Source organism: Amblyomma maculatum, chromosome 2 (assembly GCF_055883805.1).
Source record: "Amblyomma maculatum isolate TAMU_Amacu chromosome 2, ASM5588380v1, whole genome shotgun sequence".
NCBI lineage: Eukaryota > Metazoa > Arthropoda > Arachnida > Ixodida > Ixodidae > Amblyomma > Amblyomma maculatum.
Window position 1 is genome coordinate 47,809,823 of NC_139345.1, and position 14,038 is coordinate 47,823,860.

The 14,038-nt window shown below is 42.0% G+C and overlaps 1 protein-coding gene across 1 annotated transcript in view; it reads right to left on the minus strand.

The window, feature by feature from the left end:
• Nucleotides 1-11,178, minus strand: part of LOC146198567 (neprilysin-2-like) — a 31,870-nt gene extending 20,692 nt beyond the window's left edge. The window contains exons 1-2 of the mRNA XM_084592616.1: nucleotides 11,158-11,178; nucleotides 4,833-5,078 (exon numbers count right to left, since the gene is read on the minus strand). Of these exons, the coding sequence (XP_084448742.1) occupies nucleotides 4,833-5,078; nucleotides 11,158-11,178 (267 nt within the window). The remainder of the gene's footprint in view (nucleotides 1-4,832; nucleotides 5,079-11,157) is intronic.
• Nucleotides 11,179-14,038: the final 2,860 nt, after the last annotated feature.

Here is a 14,038-nt window from a genome sequence, read left to right on the forward strand (position 1 = left end):
GCTTTTAATCGGGGCCCTCTATTTCGAATTGCGTGGTAATTATATAAAGTGCCGTTACGTAAATATATAATATTCTTCAGAATAGCCTGTTTGGTTTCCTGTTCCTTGTTCCATCTCAGTTTTCCACAAGTGATGCTTATCAAAAGCAGCGTCGAAACATCCCAGCACGCGATGAACGTTGTGCTTTTTACACAATGGTAAAAAATTCAAATAGGATGAGATGGCAGAGATTATAAGACAAAGCTGCTATAGAGAGAAATAAAGCTGCCTGATCATGTAAGCTGTTGACAATCGTCTACTAAGGAGAAAGATGCAGAAGGATTATTTGGGGCTAGTATTACAGCTCAGTGAAAAAGAGCTTCTATTCCGATAAAGCTCATTGTACATTGACCGAATTCAAGTCAAATAGGGCAGTGAACAAAAACGGATAAGGGTAAGAATTCGACAACCTCATAAAGTAAAGCCTCTTGGCGGTCGCTTAACTTTGAGCCTCTAATTCCTTTACAGTCAGGGACTAAGTTTGCAGCACGCGAGTTCGTGGTCAAATATCTAATTCGGTACGGTAGGAAAAATATCGAGAATGAAATGTGTCGAATCATGAGGGTAGGTACACACCTCAATCAGAGAAAAAATATCAGGCGACAAACTAGCGAGTCAAGAAAGAAATAAATGTTTTTCCACAAATCCGTGTCCGGCAAACTTTTGTCCCTGACTGTGCAAGGAAAAAGAAACCGTGATTCGAGATCCTCCCTTGTGCATGTTTTTATGCCCTGAAAATTTCTCATAGGATATTTTTGGGTTATACATTTCGTTATAGGAACAGGTCAAAGAGGTCTAAAATTTTCGGGTGCTGATATTAGGCTAATATATTCAAACATTCGCTAACATTTGCTCTTTCAATCCCAATATGTGAATAGAGCCAATTACATGCACTGTGAAATGCAGTATTCAGTCGATGTTTCAAGCTTTCTAACCTGACGCTTTATGGGGCGCGCATGCAGCAGTCCTCTTCTGTTTTTGTGGTGCAGTATCTTCTTGTATATCATCAGCATTGTCTGTCTTCTTTTTCGTTTTCTCATGAGTCATTAGTTACATTCACGTGCTGTCTAGCATAGATGAGGTGACACTCTCGCAGTTGGCTATATTTCTTTAGCTATTTTACAGAGATTCATATATAGTAAAATATCTCCCGGCATCCACCAGCATGTCCATTTATATATTCCTTTTTAGGCAGTTTGTAGCTATACTCATTTATTAAATTTGTAGATGCTTGCATGGAAAATTTGTTCGGTACATTGCGGTCATTACATATATTTTTACTTATTTTCGAACCTTGAATTGTCATTACGGGTATTATTGTATGCAGGGAGGGGAAAACAGTGATCATCACAATTCAATGGAAAGCTTGAACGAAGTCTAAATACATTAAAATAACACAGGAAGGCTGGCATGCGTCTTGCATGTGTAATTTTGCTTATTCTTAGCGGCCGCTTCTCGGTGGAGGCGAAAAGCAAGGCGCCCGTGTGCTGTACGGTGTCAGTGTAGGTTAAAGAACGCCAGGTGGTCAAATTTCCGGAGTCCTCCACTACGGCGTCTCTCATAGCCCGAGTGCCGTTGGGACGTTAAACCCCATAAACCACAACCTACCACTTATTCTTTATCTCCTCGAGAAAGCGTTAAGAATGCAGGAAGGAAGAAGTGATGTTTAGGCCCCCGTGAAAACTAACAGTGGCAAAAGAATAAAAATTACTACTCCCGTTTTAAATTTAAAAGCAAAGTTGGGGGAGTATTTTATAGATTATTTTTTTTATCATCTGCTCAATTGTGTCAGTGTTCCCTCCGAATTCCTCGCTGCTGAGCTGGCACACTACTTCACGTGCTTTCCTTTTCTGATGGGAGCAGTTCCCTCTAACCAATTGAACACTACTCAGCTGCAGTGAAGGACCTTACATTTCATTTAAGCCCAAATATTTACCAAACTAGCATAACTTGCTGAACTATAGTCGACTTCCGTGTAATAGTGTGCTAAGGATTTTCTTTATGTAGTGATTTCCACACCGTGCGTCAGGAACTCAAAGATCTTTCAAGTTAGCATTATTTCAAATATTTCGTTTTAGTTTTTTTTAGGAAACAACGAAATACACGAAAGTGTTTTGTTCGGCTGATTATGATAAATCTTCCGGAGGTGACACTATGTTCGCAATGGTCTAAAACAATGCTTCATTGTTCCTTATAAGCTCGCATGGGTCGTCAATTATTATTTAATTGATTTTGCAGGGCATCTGTCAAGAAGATACAGAGATAATTCAATCCATGCGATATATGTATGTATATATATATATATATATATATATATATATATATATATATATATATAGGTGGCATGCAAGAACGGCCAGAGCTCTGAAAACTCCACAGTGTCTCTGTTGAAAGCAAAAAAGGGATTTCTTATTTATAGATTGGAAAGACACGGCGCGAAAATTCTAGGGCTCTCGGTTGAAGTCTAAATCGCAGAGTAAATAAAAGGATGGCGAGGAGCTGGATATGGGAATAAGGAAGGAATAACTAAATTAGGGCTCAGCATTCATTTTCACCTTCTGTTGTTACTGCAAGTGCACCGATATTACAGAGGGCATAGATGTCTCAACATGACTGTGTTAAGACACCCTTGCCGCAGAAAATGCAGCGGCATCTTCGCCATCGGCGCCGATGACCATGAGTGAAAAATTCTGCTGGAACAATAAAATTCCGGACAAAAAGGAATGGACGAGTACATCCTTTCGGAGAGCGTTACTGTAACAATGTAACAAAAGTAACTGGCCAGAAGAAAAAAAAAACGACTGGGTTAGTATGAGCTGGGATGACTATTAAACATACATATATCTCAGCCTTACCACCTGGAAATCACGCACTGCTGTAGCACAGGGAGACTCATTGGAAAACTAAATAAAGGTGCACTTACCGAGTGTGAGATGCGAACGGGACCTAATAGAGCAATGGGGTTCTACTCTTAGATGAGAAGGTTAGGCATACGGAAAGCTTCTATCTTTTTCTTCTTTTTTGCGTGCACGCAGTGCAGAGGGAATTAAAAGCTGTGATTTCTTTATGCACTAAAAGTGAACTTAACCCTCACTCATGACAGATCTTATTAGACGAAGTGCCTGTTCTCGAGCTCGAGACAAGTCCCGCTTTCTTGCAGAGTACTTTTATTGTGAGAAACTGAGAATATCGTCAAGTATTGCCCTGCGAATGCTTCAGCGCAGGAACTCCTTGCTTTTAATGTTAATCGTGCGCTAGAAGTGAATGGTTGAGGCTTCCATATATAACAAAGGGGAAGCATTCTTAACTCTAACCAGCAGAGAACATTAGATCTGCGAATATGTTATAAATATGTAATCTTGCAACAACTGCATTAATATACAACTTTCCGTTTAAAAAGTCAACTTCCCTGAATTTTCGGATATCCATGGTGAGTTTCGCTTTTTGGTAGTGTATTGCACAAGCATCTGCACTATTTAAACTATTTTTGCTTATTAGGACTTGGAACTGTTTACAATTGAACTGCGAGCATGGCAAACTGAAGCTCTTCTCCTGAGTGTGAGCAACACCATTTGCCTGTAAAGAGAGGTCTTCTAAGCCGTGAGTCGTGTTCCATGATCTTCTGATCCTCCCATGTATGCGATGCTCCAAGCAATGGAAAAATATAGTAGTAAGGTTGAAAGTTGGGCGAGTTGAATCTTCAAAATGGAAAAATGTTTACCGACGACTCGAATATATGATGCGTTGTGTGAAATGCAAAACTAAACCTTGATTCAAGCGGTGCTTTATTTATTATAAATATTTTGTTTCCAATGCTTGCGAGTTGTAAGTTAACATTTTGGTTTGTTTTTTTTGCTTAGCGCTCAACGGACCTTAAGTATAACTACTTTCTGCAGCCGTAAACACTTGTCGATTTTACTTCCGCTACTGTAGCACGGACCGGTAAGATGTAGATGCATTGTTCTATTTTAGGCATCGTTGACAACATCCAATCAAAATAAGTAATTTAAAAGTATACCATTGAAGTATGGCATTAGTGTTATGATACGCTGAGTAGCTACCAGAGGAAATAAAACATTATTCACGGAGATAAACTATCGCAAGGTGTCGGGAAGCACATGAACATAATGCGTCGTAATGCTAGCATAACTATTTGCGGCCGTGTCGGGCAAGCGTCGTACCAAACAGTTGTCCATCCCACCATTTCAGTCTACGCCCCGCGGGATCATCTCCGGTTTCCCATGATCGTAACAACAGGTTATTATTGACTAAAACACCTAAATATTCTCTTTTATTTGTTATTACGTTGTGCAAGTGTGTCCACCAGATAGCTTAATATCTTAATACCACTGGCTTACTTAATGCTCCGCCTACATTTAGTTCGCATGTGTATGCATAATTTTTGCCCTTATAATGAAAGTCTCCTTTTATGTCCATAGTATTTCTACGAAACGTTTAAGGTGGCTATAGGCATCTACCACAGCAAAACGGCTAAACACGAAGCGTACATTTAAGGTAAACCGACCTAGCTTCATTCTAGTTTCAAATTTGCCCAAACGTAATCAATGGCTGCGTCAGCACCGAGTGTATTTGTTCGAACTCAGCATAGTTCGAACAAACTGCAGTCCACTTAGCCAGTTAGATGCTTCTTAAAATCAGCAAATTTCTTCTTATTAATTTAATTGTTTCATCCATCCTTAATTACATAATAAATAACTCTCTAATGCACTGAGGCAATAAAAACTGTTCATAAAAAAAAAAGAAAGATTTCATCCCATTGGCTTGGCACGCACCATGAGACCTAGGGAGTCGGCGTAATCCTCGCCCTCGGTAGGCCAGGGTCCCCCGGAGGGCACACTGTACAGCGAGCGCAAGCAGCGCTTGCGGTCCTCCAGGCGGCTCTCGGTGGGCGCCGTGTACCAGTGGCGGTAGAGGCCGTCCGCGTCGGCGGGAGCCCCTTCCACATCGAATGCGTGACTCTCCTCGTGAGCCAACACATGGCCCAAACCGCCGAACGATGCGGCCGGGTACTGGGACGTCTGCGCATCGTAGATCAAGACATAGGCCGAATCCTTTATAGTAGATGGTGGGACCACCCACCATCGGCACGTTGTTTTTTCTTCTACTTTGTGTCTAATTATCTTTCCCATAAACAGATTACATTACTAATTTCTGTGATTATCCAAGTAAACATTAATAAAAAAAAAAGACAAAGTACCATCCCCAACGCTTTCCTTGGCCTTGCCGACTGTTGGCTTCTTTCCTTCACCTTTCTTTATGGGAATTTTGTTACTTTATTTATGCAGAACTATGGTTGCTGTGCAGCCACTATATATACCTTCCAGCACTTTCACGTACGGCTAGTCTACCCCCTGATTTCGCAATGCCTGCATCACCGCCGAGGTTTCAACTGAGTCAAATGCTTTTTCGTAATCAATGAATGCTATGTATAAGGGATCGTTATATTCCGAGCATTTTTCTATCACCTGATTGATGGTATGGATATGATCGATAGTAGAGCACCGTTTCCGAAACCCTGCTTGATCCTTTGCTTGATTGCAGTCTAAGGTTGTCCTGATTCTATTAGCGATTACCTTAGTAAATACCTTATACGTAACAGACAGTAAGCTGATTGGTCTGTAATTTTTAAGGTCCTTAGAGTCCCCTTTCTTGTGAATGAGGAGAATGTTTGCATTCTTCCATGGTTCCGGTACCGTCGATAACACCAGGCACTGCGTACACAGGGTGGCCAGTTTTTCTAGCACGATATCCCCCCCGTCCTTCAGCAAATCTGTAGTTATCTGATCCTCTCCAACTGATTTCCCCCTTTTCATAGTTTCTAATGCTTTCTTGACCTCGTCCTTTGTCAGTGGTGGAACGTCTGACTGTTTTTCCCTACCGCCAATCTCATTACTGTCCTGACTACTTTGGCTACTGTAGAGATCTGTATAGAACTCCGCGGCTACTTTGACTATCTTTTCCATATTAGTGATGACGTTGCCCGCCTTGTCCCTTATCACATACATCTGGTTTTTGCCTATGCCCAATTTCTTCTCTTCCCGTTCTTTACAGCATGCTCAATTTTCTCCATGTTATACTTCCTTATATCGGCCACCTTGCGCTTATTGATTAGCTTTGATATCTCGGCCAATTCGATCTGGTCTGTTGGATTGGAAGCTTTCATACTCTGGCGTTTCTTAATCAAATCTTTCGTCTCCTTAGACAGCTTACCGGTATCCTCTCTAACTATCCTACCGCCTACTTCTACTGCGCACTCAGTAATGATATCTCTGAAATTATTGTTCCTTGCCTCTAAGGTAATGTCGCCATCCTCAGTTAGAAGTGAATACCTATTCTGTAGCGAGATCCTGAACTCTTCTGCCCTCCCCCTCACCGCTAATTCGTTGATGGGTTTCTTTCTTACTAATCTGTAGCGTTCCTTCTTCAGATTTAGGCTAATTCGGGACCTCACCATCCTGTGGTCACTGCATCGCACTTTCCTGATTACCTCTACATCCTGCACAATGGCGGGGGTTGAACACATTATGAAGTCGATTTCATTTTTAGTCTCTCCGTTAGGACTGTTCCATGTCCATTTCCGGTTCTTTCGTTTGCTGAAGAAGGTATTCATGATTCGTAAGTTATTGCGCTCTGCAAACTCAACTAGTAACTCCCCCCTGCTATTCCTAGAACCAATGCCATAGTCACCTACTGCCTTGTCTCCTGCCTGTCTTTTCCCTACATTGGCATTGAAGTCGCCCATTAGTACAGTATACTGCGTTTTTACTTTTCGCATTGCCGATTCTACATCTTCATAGAAGCTTTCAACTGCCTGGTCATCATAACTACATGTAAGTGCATAGGTCTGTACAACCTTCAGTTTATACCGCTTATTAAGCCTAATTACGATGCCTGCAACCCTCTCATTAATACTATAGAATTCATCTATATTACCCGCTATATACTTATTGACAAGGAAACCTATTCCTAGTTGTCGCCTCTCCGGTAAACCTCGATAACACAGTACATGCCCATCCTTCAGTACAGTATATGCCTCATTCGGCCTCCTAACCTCACTAAGCCCTATGACATCCCATTTCATGCCCTCTAGTTCCTCTAACAGCACTGCTAAACTAGCTTCACTAGCTAGGGTTCTAGCATTAAACGTTGCCAGGGTCAGTTTCCAATGGCGGACTGTCCAGCGGAGCCAGGCTTTCTTAGCACCCCTGCTGCGTCACAGGTCTGACTCGCCGCCGTGGTCAGTTGTTCCGCAGCCGCTGGTGACTGAGGGCCGGAGTTTTATGGAGGTTATCATAGGAGGTTGTGGCCAATTACTGTCCCTGAGTGGCCAACTCTTTTTCTGGTGAGGGAGTGCGTTGCCGGAGGTGTTCACCGGCATCAGGTCGCACCCCAAACCTGTTTATGCAATTCCATCGACACGCGGATTATTTACTTTTTTTTTTCATCCGGTAGAGAATTGCGTGGCACCGGGATTTGAGCCCCGGTCCTCTTGCATGCGAGGCGGATGTTCTACCGCTACGCCACCGCTGCACAAATATTTAGATGTTCACGTAACCAATAACTTGTCATGGATATAGCATGTTCATCCCGTTGTTATTAATGCTAACCAAACTCTTGGCTATCTCAGAAGAAACTTTTCACATTGTCCTAGCGCACCAGAACTTCTCCTTTACAAAATTTTGCTTTGTCCAAAACTGAAGTATGCAGCTTCTGTATGCGACCCAGGCGTTGTTTCACTTATTACTGAACTAGAAAGCATGCAGAATAGCGCATCTCGCTTTATATTGTCTAGCTATTATCGCACTTCTAGCTTGACTGTCAAGAAATCTTCCCTGTCATTGCCTCTTCGAATGGAACGCAGAAAAGTATTTCGGCTATGTTTGTTTCATAAGTTTTCATAAGATTTTTCACTATGATACTTATCTCAGACAGACACGTCTAACACAACCGTCCTACACTTCATCACGCATTGATCACCGTCACAAAGTAGGAATTCCATTATGTCGCACCGAATACTGCCAAGACTCCTTCATTTCAAACAGTTCTAACAGTTGGAATCGCCTTTCTCGGGCCATTGCTCACATATGCCATTGCTTTTCGTGCAGCTGTTACTAACCTTTTTTGTTCCAATGTTTAACATACTTTTGCTGTCGTTTTTTGTACTTTTGCTGGTTCAGCATCTACTGCTTGGTTGTGTTGCTGCTGATTTTGTACTTTTATATCTTGTTGCGCAGTCGTTATCATTTACTGTATAATGATCATTTGGTTCTGCGTTAATTTTTTGTGTATTGTGTTTTACTTTCTTTAGTTTACCCCACTCGCCTCTGGAATGCTCTCAGGCCCTTAAGTTAAATGAATGAATAAATGAATAAATAAATAAATAAATAAATAAATAAATAAATAAATAAATAAATAAATACATAAATAAATAAATAAATAAATAAATAAATAAATAAATAAATAAATAAATAAATATCGACTGGTGATAGAAACTAGATGGTTTTTATTAACTAGTAGACGACTCTCTTTCTAATGTATTGGCAAAATGCGTGCCTTTCGCCAATATCACATGGTATATCGCAAGATCTTAGTGCTAAGTTGAAAAGGTCTGCAAGTAAGCCAGACATTTGCTCAGCATAGCGTCTCAAGAATAAATTATAAATACCATCTGATCCACTAGATTTCCTTATATTGATATTTCAAAACATCGCCAGAACACTCTCACGGGTGATTACGGTTTCATGTGAAGAATCGAGCACAGAGGCGCTATGCTCAGTTTTATCCAGCTCCGAAAATACACCTCGAAAGTAATCATTAAAATTCCCTACTGTACTGCAAGGGCCCTTCAGTATGTTGTCATCAGCCTCTCATTTCGATACTTCGGTATTCGTTTGGCCAAGAAATCAGCAGAATTTGGAAGCATCGCTCTTAATGAACATTTTTTTTTTTGTTGGGACAGTAGGTGAACGCCGCTTGCAGCGAGGGCCAGCCAGCCACCGATTTTTTATCTGTTGTAGGCCGTCATTGCACCCGCCACCATTCAGGAGGTGGACGACGGCTGTTGTTGCGGCGCGCGTCTTTCTCTCCCTCTTTTTCTTTCTTTTCAATTTTCTCTTCTGTTCGCACAAGGCAGCGGAGATGCGTCAGCTACAGAGCCAGTAGCAAGCCCATGCATTTTCTTTTCCTTCTTCCTACAGCCCCAACAACAATAAAAACCACAACAGAACTCAACAAAAAAAAACAAAGGACGCATGGTAACTACACTAGTGTGGGTAAATGTAATAGATTAGAAGCAGCGATTTAAGCCTATTATAATGCGCTCATGCGCGTTCTTCCGGAGGCCGCTCTGTAATGATTTGAAGAAGCAGTTTCCAGTTCAAACGGCTTGCGCGAAACGAAAACAGATCAAATCCTGCACAATGCAAGGACAGCTTTCTGACTTTGAAATTACATACGAGACGCATTGGTTCGACAGATTGCCGAGTCGATTGCCCAGACAATAGCTTAAATCATTATTACATTTCGTTTTTTAGCTTGAGCTTGAAGATTTCACTGTACTGCGCCGAAACCGTCATTCTCAATTTTTTCATCCTAATATCATCGAAGCAGCACAGCTTGGATGGTCAAAATGGTTCGGGAGGTGTGTACAGAACACTACTTATTACATCTCAAAGCCAGGGCGGCTTAAAACACGATAGTGCTTGTGCAGATTAGGCGACAGGGTCGAGAATAACAGAATAAAAATGTCTCATTTACACTAATCCAAAATGTAAATAATCTAGCATCGTTTACTGTTTTCAGCTGAAAGAACAGAATATGCTATCTGGTTTTCCGCATGTTGAACGATGCGGCATAAAGCATTTCATCGGGCAAAATACTTCAAGTACAGGGCCAGGAACAGCCACCCTAGAAGGGTGACTGTTCCTGGCCCTACGGGGCTGGGACGGTAGGTCAACGCCGCTTGCGGCGGGGATAGCCAGCCACAGAATTTTTATTTGTTGTAGGCCGTCATTGAACCCACCACCACTTAGGTGGTGGACGACGGCTGTCGCGGCGCGCGTCTTTTTCTCCCTCTTCTTTTTCTTTCTTCTCTACTTTCTCTATTCTGTCCGCACGGGGCAGCGGAGGTGGCTCAGCTACAGAGCCAATAGCAGGCCCGTGCATTTTTTTTCCTCCTTCCATAATGCAACTGAGTACTACCTAATCTACTATTAGCCCTCAGCGATCCTCAAAATTCGCCCTCAATTCTCTGCAACATATTTTAATACATAGTACTGCAACACAACACAACATAATCCATTACTATTTCGCGGTAGTTCATCAGAATCAGCACAAACCACAGTCATCTAGATCAATACGTTTTAATCCGATGGAGTTGACCCTGATCATACACCGCAGTCTACCGAGAACATCCCTGATCCACCATAGTCCAACTTGTTACACATACGTCTCCCATGCACCAGCAGAATAGTAAGCAATTTTTGTTTAATAACCTCCATCACCATAAATCTGCCATTAACTCATCGTAATACTTCTTAAATCACTATATTCATGTTTTACCAAACACAAATCCTATGCTGATATGCCGGAATCCACCAGACGCTTCACTAATTCACCGCCATTCAACTCATTGCACCTTAATCGTCTCTGCAAAGTAATACAATGTAATCCATTCAATCCACCACAATTCACTACTCAATCCACCACAAATCCTCTGTAATCCTACTGTGTCTACCTAAATTTGTTAATAACAAACACAGTCCAATGTAATGGACTCTTAATCCCCCACAAAGCACCGGAATAGAGATTCATGTTTTGTGTTTTTATGAAGCCACATGGGCGAAGAAGGCCTTTCTGAATTTGGTGCCAGCTTTTGACTGGTCATTGCAGTGACATCTTAGTCCTGCTAGACCTATTTGATGTTTTCGAATTACTTCTGGTGCACACTGCTGGTTTACGCTGCTGATAAGGAATATCAGGCTTTCGCCTTAATAATTAACTTTGGCAAATTGGGTTTGATAACTTAAGCGCAGCATGTAGTTAATTGCACTGGTGCGCGCTTCTCGGACGAAAAGGAAGAGAATATTGCTTGCTTACCAGGAACGGAGGTAGCATCATTGAAGTGGGTATGAACACGATATGGTAATAGGGCAAGAAGACAGCGTTCACCAGAGGCACAGTGAACCAGTCGTCGTCCTGGCGCGCCACTGACGCCTTCAGGAGCATGTTGCGCTGCTGTCGCTGCCGGCGCTTGGTGTGGATGTAGCCCAACCCGAATGGAGATCGAACTGTCTCGCGCTGGCAAAAGAAAGAAAAAGGTTTGCTATACCACTACAACAAATCTATGGCCGCTAAATCATACTCGTTATTTTGTGTGATCTGCAGCGTCTGCACTAGAATCGCTGATATGAAAAGCTATGGAAACATTCAAATATTTGTTATTATGCATGCTAACCAAGAAATTGTACTTTATGCCTTCCCCAACCCCACGTCCTATATTGTCTTTCTGGACGCTCTCAATGGCTTTAAGCTTCCTATATTCCGGTCCTTCGAATATTGAACAAAATAGAAAAGTAAATTTTTGCCAGACTACCTTACCAAAAGCGGAACATTGACTTCCATTGACCACAAGCGGGTTCGCCACTGAAGCCAATAAATAAATATAGGTGGCAGTTGTACCCATTTGCACCAAAACGTTTTCCAGACAATGGAACCGCAAGCAATATAACCAGTGAAGTACAAGCAGGTGGTCGAAATTTCCGGAGGCCTCCACTACGGCGTCTCTCATAGCCTTAGTCACTTTGGGATGTTAAATCCCACAAACCAAACCAAACCAAGCAATGCTAGCGCCGATCTTCCTTGCGTTGGTGATGAACTTTTCTTCACGTTGCGAATAACACATCATTAGGCAGGAAAACATCACTTTATCCGTATTTTTAAACAAAAAACTTCAGCGTGTAGTAACGTTGTAGTTGAGGCTCTTTCAGCTGCAAACCAGAAGCATGTCACAAGGTGTCCAAGCTAAAATTAGATAACGGTTAAAATATAAATCATTTGAGGTAGACCACAGAAACCACTTGTATACAGCTGAAAGCCTTTTTCGCACTAGAGACAATTTATTTTAGTTTGAAATTAACTATTCAGTAATTAAGATTTTTTTTTTAGAATTTACTAACTTTAGCTTTTAGACAATAAAGATGGTTTAATGGGAAAGCACTTTCTGAAATCCCATTTCATTTATTTCGGATAAAGAAATCCTAACGTGTATCTTTTTTTCATGCTTTAAAGAAAGCCACGATGTACGAAAAAAAGTCTAGGAAGCACTTTCGATCACTACACTGCGATGAGGAGAAAGCATCTATAGTGCGGTAGTCCGAAGCTCTCCACTACGGCACCTCTTTCTCTGTTTTCACTCCCGACGTGCCTGCGTGGCCTAGAGATAACGAGAGTGTAAGGGTCTTGGCCGGATGTTTCTGATGCCGCTTTCCCATATGAAAAGAGAGGCCCGAGTTGGCAGCTCCTGCCAAACGTAATGTCAGGAAGCCCTACGTCCAGTTAGTGCTCGACTATGTCAGCTGCCAGCTACCGCCTCCCACGTAACGAAAGCGTTACGGACGGACGGAGGGACACGACCAGCGAGCATGAGCCATTAAAGGCTATCGTCATGACTGTCGCAATCGCGCGCCACAATTGTGCTGCTCTAAACAAGGGTTTCAGTGAACGAAATTAGCCGTGGCTAGGGAGCCTGTATTACGAATTTTGTCTTAGGAAGTAGCTTAATCGTCATTTCACAGTAATTTCATAGCTCTTGAGTGCAAAGTAAAGACGGTTATCACGAGCGTAAGGTACGAATTTAATGAATAAAACAAGTTGCTTCAAACGTATTGTTCACGCATCTAATGCTTTATAAGCAACGCTTGGTGAAAGCCGTATCTGCAAATATTATTAAGGGTTTTACCGAAGCGCATAGACCTTAAAAAGCTTAGAATTTTGTGAAGGTTGTAACGCTCTTTTTACTGTGTTTCAGCCGTTTACGACTTTTTTATGACTGAAACTTGCCATCGCTACGATCAAATAAATCGCCATAGCTAATCCTATCGGGCATGGTTTAAACACGGGAGTGCTTTATTAAGCATGATCTTTAAAAGCAGAACATGATTGCTTTGTCGGGCCTTGTTTGCGTAGCACATTTAGTAGGTCTATCTTTATTCTGCTTGAACCAACGAGCATTTGTGACCTATGACCATTTATGTCTTGCAACCCGAAAATCCTGGGTTCGACTTCTACTCGCACTTAAATGTGACTCATTTTTAATTTCCACTCAAATCCCTTTCCTTTCTTTAAAAATCGTCTATGAGAAATTTAACGTTCTTTTGAACATTTAAACCTGCTTCTGGGTTTCAGTGTCGCCATCCAGATTTTTCGCTCATTGTCAACAACGATGACGCTAGATTTTTCTGCAACACGGCACCCTTAGCTACGTCGCGTTAAAGCCATGTGAATTCGGCCGATGCGGTGACATGCGCATAAGAGAGCGGTGCTGGCTCAGGTGGAGCAAATATATTTGGTCGAGGCGCACCTCTATACGAACATATAAAATGAGCTCCGAAAGGGTACACCAGGCACAAAACAAAAATATAGCGAATTCTGCTGCTAATAAACCATACTCATATACAGCGGAGCTCAACCTTGTAGCTTAGCTGGTTGTTTGTAGGAAGCACCTGGCGCGTGCACACATTAGCTGATCCCAGATTGCTGCAGCATAATCAATGCTTTTGCTCCTACACAAAAGAGTATACCCTATTTCAATGCCTAAGGCCACCGTAAAAAGAATTGGTAGGAGCTGATAAACAAAAATGAAAAGACTGATCTGCGCGAACACTTCGCGATTCACTTGTCGCACAGGCGCAGACACGAAAAAAAATATATACGGGTGGACGTGATATTCCAACTGTGCGCCAACCTTTCGTTTAATTAT